The following is a 9,737-nucleotide window of genomic DNA, read 5'->3' as shown; positions in this document are numbered from 1 at the left end:
TGCAGCCATCCAAAGATGTAGGAGTTTAGTCTGCAACGTTGCGTTCCGGCAATAGTGGGACAGTGACAGAAAAAGTGTTTCACACTCTCCATTTCCTTCCCGTTCCTGCAACTTTGACAGAACTCACTAGAGGAAACCCCTGTGCATTTGGCCGGTGGTTCCATTCCCATTAGGCTAATGGAATGGCTGGTCGAGATTGGAGAGTGACTAGTTACCTCACAAATAAGCTTAGTTCATCTATTGTTGACCGACACGATGTAAACGGAGCTGATCCAGAGTTTGCTTGGGGTTAAAAGAATCAATAAGTTATATGTACATTTTGGATAAAAAAAAATATTCGGCAAAGGGTTGTTCTGATTTTCTTTGAATCTATAATTTCGGCACAACCTGTGGAATTAGAAATAATTTGAGGCTACCAGAGAGGAAATTCTACAAAATGAACGTAAGACGTTTTTATATTAATAAGTTGGGAAATTTTAGAGTATACGTCACAATGAAAAGGCTGCACTACTTGATACACAAAAAATACACCAAACATGTAAAAAAGCGTCGCAAGTTCTGTAAAATAAATCACCTATTTGGAGTGTTGGGGTGAAGATATTGAAGAAAACGCTATTTATGACCCATTTTGGTTCAAATTCAGATTGTATATTACTTACATTGAAAAGAATATATCTGCAAAAATTAGCCCACATTTGGCGCTGGGATCTATGTGGAAAAAAGCTATGCAATTTTGTGCCTTTGATGAAATTAATGAAATTGTGCAGGATTAAAAAGGACACTATTACGTCGTGAAACTAAAGGTTAGCGGTCGGCCCTGAAGGCAATGGCAAACCTTTAAGTTTATTTCTGCCAGAAAAAAGCCGTCTGTCGCTCGGAGGCGGCATAAACCTGCAGGTTCTTCCATTTGTGCAAGTACACTAAGGCGCTCACCATAAACTGGAGAAGGAGTTCGGCAAAATGTCTAGCAAAAGTGTGCACGCAAAGAAGTAAAAGTCAAGACCAAAAAGTTCAAGCAGAGCCAGACCCGACTGTAGTGAGTGTAAAGTATAATTAGTCAAACGATTATATAAATGAATGCAAGTGCAAAACCACACATATACATACATATATGTATGTCCAAGAAAGTAATAAAGTCACTGATCCGTTTCACTTCTAAGCAGTAAAACAACTTTTTTTGTCTTTTTTTTTTTTTGAATATGTAAAACCCACACAGTTGGCTAATTAAGTCAACAAACTCGATGTAAAAAAGTGGCTATTCAATCAATTCAGTTCGCAAGAGCAATTTCTCATTCTCTTGACTTAACAGTAACAATATAAACGTTTCCAGAAGAGCTGTTAAGCCATTTTGGATTCTACATAATATAGATATTTCTATTATTAGCTGGTACTAAGAAAACTTGGTAGCGAAGCTCTTGAAAAACACACTAGCCAAATGAAAAGATTTTCTGCAATTAAACATTTGGCAACTCAACAAAATGTATGTACTGGAAAATCTACAGCGGCATAAATTTTAAGTTTCTCAATAAAAACAAATTTTCACTTAAGTCAAGTGAAGTATTTTCAAATTCCCATTTTTTTTTAATTCTCTACACTTATAACTTGTTACTTGTTGTTCTACTATTTTGTATATTTCAGTCGTTGTATCTAACCATTTCAAGTACTACAAATAACTCAGGAAACTATTTGTAAGTTGTTCATTCAATATTAAATACTTGAATCGTTTACTTACATTTTCTTTGGGATCTACACAATTTTAACACTAGGCGCCTTCGATTCCCCACTTCTCTGCTCGCTTCGCCAAAAATTTACATGTGAAAGCAACAACAAAGTTATCGAGCAAGAATCACCGCTAGCGACTAATGTCATACCTCATAAAACTTGTATAATTTCTATGCTACCAACTTTCTTTTCTGATATTTGGCCAGTTTCATTAAACTGCGTTCAAATCACGAGCATCAAAAGTAATGAGTAGTAGCAACAAAAACTGCCCTGTATGAATGCGTTAAGTGCTTCCAAACAAATGTAATTTTTGGCAGCTCTTTCCAGTGATGTCAACATCTGCTTATTTATGCCAGTTGCTTCATATATTCGTCCCTGCCTAACGCTTAGCGTAATTGCGAGCTGTATTTAATAATTACCTATTTTATATATATGTATATGGAATTTTTTTTAATAATTACTCTTTATATATATGTATATATATAATTGGCGCGTGCACCCTTTTTGGGTGTTTGGCCGAGCTCCTCCTCCTATTTGTGGTGTGCTGTTCCACAAATGGAGGGACCTACAGTTTTAAGCCGACTCCGAACGGGTGATTTTTTTTATGAGGAGCTTTTTCATGGCAGAAATACACTCGGAGGTTTGCCATTGCCAGCCGAGGGGCGACCACTATTAGAAAAAACTTTTTCTTAATTTTTCATCTTTCACCGAGATTCGAGCCGACATTCTCTCTCTGAATTCTGAATGGTAGTCACGCACCAACCCATTCGGCCACGGCGGTCGCCTATTTTATACACTAAAAAACTAGAGAAAAAATACCCGGATTTCCGAACTTTGTTTTAAAAGCGAACCATTTTGTCAATTATAAATTTTTTCGATTTGGTTTAGTTCCGACTATAACTGCACTCTTTCTGATTAAGAATCTTCTTGAATTTTGTGTGTCAGGTGAGTAGAAGTCTGGAAATCTTCTACGTGGTCCGGGTCCGATTTTTCGAGAGGATCATCTTCAGTGGCATTTTTATAATAATAAATATTATTTTTAAAATAGAAAAAAAAAAACACCAGTCTAACGGTTAGACGCGATAGAAGTGAAACCTTCCGTAAAACAAACTGAGAGAGAATAAGACGAAAGCAGCATTAGGAGCAAGATAATTATAGGTTCATTATAATATTGCTATAAAGTTCATATTTTATTTTCTTCATTTTATTATTATTCATCCTCAATGTTTTCAATTTCAACAAATGATACGAGTGGCTTATGATAGATAAAATATGATACAAATGCTTTGGTTTCGATGTTGTCAACATATCTTTGAAATACCGCGTCAATTGTTGTTTTTGATCGTGTTGTCGATTCAGTGCGATTGTTACACATTTTTAAATTGAATGTTGTATTGAGAACGTCAATTAAAGGAACCGCTGTGTCCAATGCAAAATTTACGTTAAAATCGTCACTTTAAATCATTGGAACTTTATTGTAATCTTTTCTAAGTGTCCGCGATACTTCTGGTGTATACTTTATTAAATTTTCGTGAATGAATTCCGTGATGCTATTTATTGATTTTTTTTCTGTCGATATTCACGACACTTTTCTGCATTATTTTTCGGCATAATTGCGGTAAATATTTAAAAATGAAAATATTTACGAATATAAAAATACACACGCGGTTGCTATTATGAGCGTCCCCAGCAAAACCTGCGTGACCGAAACTCTAACACAATTACATTTTTTTGAATGTTAAAAACACATATGCACGCAGGTTTTGCTGGGGCGTGACCGAAACTCTAACACAATTACACATATGCACTCGTATTTGTTTGAAAATCGACTTTTTTTTTGGTTCTCCGTCACCTTTGGAAAATGTGTAAACAGTAAGCAAACTTTATTCATATATTTTTTTCTTGTGATTCGAACCAAGGATTTTGGATCGGAAGCTCACATTGCTAGCCGCTCGGCTATCGCGCTATGCTGTCGGCGCTGGCCTAAAAGTTATTTAGTTCGTCGCTACGTGTATATGTAATATTCGTAGCCAAGAGTGTCGCTTTTTTCGTTTCACTTTTTCTCAAATCACTCCCAACGATTCTAAAGAAGTTTTCACTTCAAAATTTGTATGCTCAAGAGATGTAGTAATAAACACGAAAAGTTGAAATATCGATTTTTTAATGGCAAAAAAACAATCGTGAAATTAGTTGAAATTTTCGTGATGTAGACCCTTAAGTCACAGAATAATTTCAGTCTCATACAGTCATTCGCTGACGCTTCCCTTGCCGAGAAAAATATGCTGGCCAATACTTAGCTTATACGAAAACTTTCGATTCGAGAAGCCCGTTATGACCATTTGAAATTATGAGAAGATATCAATAACTGTATCTTCAAAAGATGTATGCCGGTGTTGGTCGAGATTGCTGGCTTCTTAGCGTGCACCAGTATAAACAACCCTTAGAAATTTTTGGGGAATGCTGCTGAAGTGACAGATATAAATCCGGCTCGTTGTGGTAGCGTAGAACCGACTGTCATGGGCATAGCCTGAAACACGTCGTCCTATTCCCTATTGCAATAGACGATTTGGTGCTTTGAAGGGTTACAATTTGTATGTCATGCCCATTCACAGCATAGCCTTAAATCCATTTTCAATTTCTTCTTCGCACTGTCTAGAGCTTTTTCCTGAAAAACATAATAATTTTAAGGCTGGAAATCCATATCTCAAATCGAACCATCAATGGCTGATCATAGAACACAGGCTACTGCTTAAAATTTTTAAGCATTCTGAACTCAGAGCAGGAATAAATTGTATGCAAAAAATATTTAAAACGGCATCCAACATAATCCTAATGGGTCTTGAACTAGAATATTAGATATCAGAAAGTTAAAGGCAATGGCTTTGACTGGCAATGAAAAACTGCCGAGTATGTTTCTGCAAAGACAGCTGGTATAAACCTAATCAGCTAATCCAATTGTGGGACAATGTCAGTAAGCATTCTCCAAACTAGAAGAAAAGCTTGGCCTGAACACCTTTTAAGGGTGAGTTCGCATTTTATTCTGTTATTATTATGCGTATGTGTGCTTTATGCTTTCTTATTAGGCCTGTTAATACAAGTATATGCAGATATGAATCACTCGTGACTCTAATGGTTACATTCAATGACGCATACGATTCTTCAACGCCTCTCATTTTTGAAAATTTGTCGTTACATGAGTCTGCTGACAAATTAGCATTTCCATATGTTGCGAAAAGAATTTGTAGCTAAAAAAAAGTTAGCAACGGACAATGAAATGTGATTAGTGAACCACCTACACAGCAGTTGGGAGGTATCCTACGCAAATATATATGTGTATGCATGTGTTTCACCAGAATGAAAAAAAACTAAGAGCAGATCGTGAGCTACTACTGAGCAATATTAATGATAGAATTTACAGCGACACATACACAGATGCAATAAGCGAATTAACTATTCCTACGAAATTTAGTTTTCGACAGAGGGATCGTACAAATGCGTACAGAGCGTACAAATATGCTAATACAACAATTACTTCTGGTAGTCGAAGTATAGTCTGTCTAAAAGCGTGAGGGACATAACTTAGATACCAACTCGATTCTAACTAACTGCGTTGTATATTATAAGCCCATATTTATTATACGCAATATAAGAATATTCAATAAAATGTATAGTCAGTCAGTCAATAGCACCATTAGCACGGCGCTAAAATATTTTAGGATTGTAAATAATTCAACTCTTCCAAGCTCCCTTTCGCAGTTTTCAAACGATTACTTTTGTCATCAAAGATGAGCAAACGCGGCAACTATCTTGTGAATAGCTTATTCAGATCCAACCCAAGAATAATGGTTGATATTCTCTTCATCTTGCATCCAAACATATATGCCCCACCTTCACTTGCCGATCGTCCAGTGGTATTTATCGACCATTTCTTGTGTGATGGCGTGAACGTTTAGTGTCACTTTTGCTCGTCCACCGCACTATTTCTTGGGTGCATAGTTCAATTCCTGTATAAACCTTAAAATACTAACTGTTCGATCCGATTTGCTTTTCTACCGCCGTAAGATGTATCATACAAGGGATTGAGAAACCATCGAAATTAATGCACAGAAACATCTGGTTTTTTTTCGATATTTATAAAGTGCATAGCATTTTAAAAAATGCAATTTTAATTAATATTACTTATACGTAAAAACCACAAAAATGGTTCAGACCCACACATAAATTGTTTGTAAAACGTTCACGTACATTTTGGGAGCACTATAGTTGGACTTAATAGGTGAACATCAGTGCATAGACATGGACATAGACAAATAGATAAAGCAAAATCCAAATTATTTGACAAAATGGCATCGTCATCACAAATTCTCTTCCATTGTCTATAACTTAGTATTCCATTCCAATACTTTAGTGAATTCTTTTTCACCAAAATTGATCATTTTTGATTGCTCCATGCAAATATTCTGTCGCTTGAGGTTATCGATCAGAAAGAGTTGTTTCTTGTAAGCATTAAGCAGATCGGCTCTTTGCTTTTTCAAACTTTTTATTTGTTTGTCTTTGGCCTCGCCATCGACACGCATCGAGTCTTTGAGCTCACGTTCGGCATTCTTTAACACCGCCAACGCACTCTTCGTATTTTCCAGTTCTTCATTAGCACGATACAATCGCTTCTCTAGGTTAGTATTCGTTTGCGCCAACACCTTCAACTCACGACGGGCAACTTCTAGTTCTTTCTGTTGGGCATTCTGTTCGATGCTGCGCTCTTTGGCACGTCTATTCACCTCTTCAAGCTGGGACTCAGCTTTGGTCAGCTGCTCAGCAATTGCATTGTGTTTCGCGAATGCTTGATCGCGTTGTTGCTCAATTTTTTTATTGCGTTCCAATGTCTTTTCCAGCATCTCCTTCTGATTCGACATCTCTTGTGAAATGCGCTCGTGATCCTCTTCGAGTATGACTATTTTAGATTTAAGAAATCTGCAAAGATTAAGTGGAAATAATTTATGCAAAAATATGTATGCATTTACTCGTATTCCAACTTAACATTGGAGACACTTGTCAACTTACTTAATTAGCCCATCGGTACTAATATGCTTCTTTCCTATGTCCATTGAACGTCGCGAAGTGCACCCCCCATCGTTGATCGTCGAACCATCGAACTCCGTGCTGCCTTTTGTGCGTATCGCTGCGCTTTCATCACGGATTAGTACCTCTAGAGATGGACTCTGCACAAATTTGGGATTACGATATTTGACCGTGAACGCCGGCTCCTTAGCTCGTGAATTACAATTGCTCCCTCGGCCGTAGGTGCGTGTCGCACTATCGGGACTCTTGATATGCTTCCTATGTATTGTGCTATTTGTTCGTGTGGTTTTGGGAGTCCCAGAATGTGCCGGCAAAACACTATCACCATCTGGGCGTATACTGTGCGCGGTGGTTGTGGACGACTGTTGCGTAGATTTTCTGGTCGAACGGTATGTACTCGTATTGTTACGTTCTGTGGGTAAGTCGGTGAGTGTATCGCAAGCGCCGTCACCAGCGCCATTGGCACTTATCCCTCCATTATAACCACCACCACCAGCCGTAGTGCCAATAGCACGTTTCTTCAACAAAGTACTTGGTCCTTTGGATTTTGTATAAGTGAAATAACGTTGCTCCTGTTTGTTAGAAGAATGCTTAGATACACCGTTATATACACCACTCCCGCCACTGCCGCTCTCCGCCACGCTATTACAAGTCGTATGCTGGTGCTGCAGTTGTTCTTGACGCTGTTGTATTTGTTGATCCAATGAAGTGACGGCCAGCTGATCCAACTCTCGATTCAATTTTATGAATTCCTTTTCGCGCGATAGCAATTCGGCCATCGCCTTTTATGCAATTTTGACAGAAATTTTTTAACAAGTACACAAAAGAGTAATTTTGCAGTAAAATCAAAATTTTTAACATTTAATTTTTCATATAAGGCCAATTTTCAGTTTCGATTTTGACTTTTATTTTTGACTGATATTGCAAACGATTAAAATATATTTTCTTCCCGCCTACAACACACTTGGTCAGCTACTGGAGTAACAAAGTGGTTGTAAAGCCGGATTTGCTCACGAGCTTAACTCACTATGTATGTATGTATGTATGTATGTATGACGGTTGCGACGTGTTCTGCCCAATCGTCATAATGTTTGTCAGTTATTCAAAGGTGAGGGTGGTGGTGGTTCAATTGTTATTTATTATTACTGATATTGTGGTGTTCTTGGTGATGGCGGGCATTGATTACACCGGCTTCCTGTTGCTATCGTTGCGTGTTGTGCAGGATAGTAAGGGAGAAATTGTTTACTTTTCAACTAGGCAGCGAGGGGTGATTGAACTGTGAAGTAAATTTATAAATAAATATAAAATAATTCGACAATTTGCAAATGCCATTTGTTTCTTGTTTTGATTTCGAATTGTGAGTATACACATGTACATATGTACGTATGTATGTTATATGCAGATGTACATACATACATATGTTGTTTGTATGTTGAAGGCGCATTTACATGGTGTCAAAAGTATTTCCGACAAGAAACGGAAATTGCAATGCCGCCTATAAAGAACACCACTAAACCCTGACAACATACATATCTTTCTACAATATTCGTTAATTTACTAAAAAAATATAATTAATTATATAACAAAGCCCTTGTAAAGTTTCAAACTTTGTATAAAATTCACAAAAATTTTAAAAAAATTTAATGAGAATTTCCAGGGAGCGTGTCATTATTCTGTATTACAAAATTTTGGGTGACAAAATTCTGTAAATTGCAAAAAATTCTGCTTTTTAAAATTCTGCTTATTAAAATTCTGTTTTTTTTTTAAATTCTGCTTTTTAAAATTCTTCTTTCTAAAATTCTGCTTTTTCAAAATTCTGCTTTTTTTAAATTCTGCTTTCTAAAATTCTGCTTTCAAAATTCTGTTTTACAAAATTCTGTATTAAAATATAATGTTAACAATGTTAAAGAGGTAATGTAATTATTTAATTTATTATTATTATTATTTTTTATTATTATTCGAGATATTAAATAAAAAAAAAAATAATAATAACAATAATTTTTTCTTCAGTTTTGATAAAATCCACAGTATTTTTGCGTAGAACTCTTCTAAAAAAAACGAACAGTTGCGAAGAATTATTAAGAAAAGAAATGAATTAAGTCACACTACATATTTAAAAAAAATTGCAAAAAATATTGTAATTGGCTAAACTAAAATATTGTTATCGCTTAAACATATACATATGTAATATATATTTATGGAATAAATGTTTATTTTGTTACTTCTTGTGTGACGAAAATCACAAAACTTGAATAAAGCAGAATTTTTCGCATTAAACATGCAGAATTTTGAAAAAGCAGAATTTTAAAAAGCAGAATTTTTTTGCAATTTACAGAATTTTGTCATCCAGAATTTTATAAAACAGAATAATGACACGCTCCCGAATTTTGTAATACAGAATTTTGAAAGCAGAGTTTTAGAAAGCAGAATTTTAAAAAAGCAGAATTTTAAAAAAGCAGAATTTTAAAAAGCAGAATTTTGTTTTTAGAATTTTGTACATACAGAATTTCGACACCAACTCGAATTTCCATTTTTTCTTCCATGTCAAAGACTTACGAACATGTGCTTTATATAAATGAAAATTACTCACTCAATGCCCTAGTAGCCAGTGTGCTAATTAAGTTAAAATTATATTGTATATATCTCCTATAAATAATAATAATAAATTAAAATTACATACATACAGTTAGTAACAGAAGTAAGTATACACCGGATACGTTTTCAATTTTCCCCCAATCGATTCCTTCAAACAACCTAAATAATAACAAAATTGTGTTTTATTTACATGAATGAAATACAAAAGTCATATTTGATCCAAATAATGACAAAATTTTAAAAAGGAACAAAATTATAGCTTTTTATATTAAACTTTATAAAAATTCATGTCTCAAAAGTAAGTATACAATTCATCATATTATTAATTTGTGAAATCAAAA

General features: G+C 35.3%; 1 protein-coding gene across 1 annotated transcript; it reads right to left on the bottom strand.

The window, feature by feature from the left end:
• Positions 1–5,632: 5,632 nt before the first annotated feature.
• On the bottom strand, positions 5,633–7,730 carry LOC129246085 (testis-expressed protein 9). Its single transcript, XM_054884620.1, has 2 exons — positions 6,784–7,730; positions 5,633–6,693 (listed from the first exon to the last, which is right to left on the bottom strand). The coding sequence occupies exons 1-2, from the start codon at positions 7,578–7,580 to the stop codon at positions 6,099–6,101; spliced, it is 1,392 nt and encodes a 463-aa protein (XP_054740595.1). The 5' UTR covers positions 7,581–7,730; the 3' UTR covers positions 5,633–6,098.
• Between the last annotated feature and the right edge of the window lie 2,007 nt (positions 7,731–9,737).

The sequence above is a fragment of the Anastrepha obliqua genome, chromosome 4 (genome assembly GCF_027943255.1).
Source record: "Anastrepha obliqua isolate idAnaObli1 chromosome 4, idAnaObli1_1.0, whole genome shotgun sequence".
Lineage (NCBI taxonomy): Eukaryota > Metazoa > Arthropoda > Insecta > Diptera > Tephritidae > Anastrepha > Anastrepha obliqua.
The sequence above is the reverse complement of the archived record's forward strand: the minus strand, read 5'-3'. Positions and strand labels throughout refer to the sequence as shown.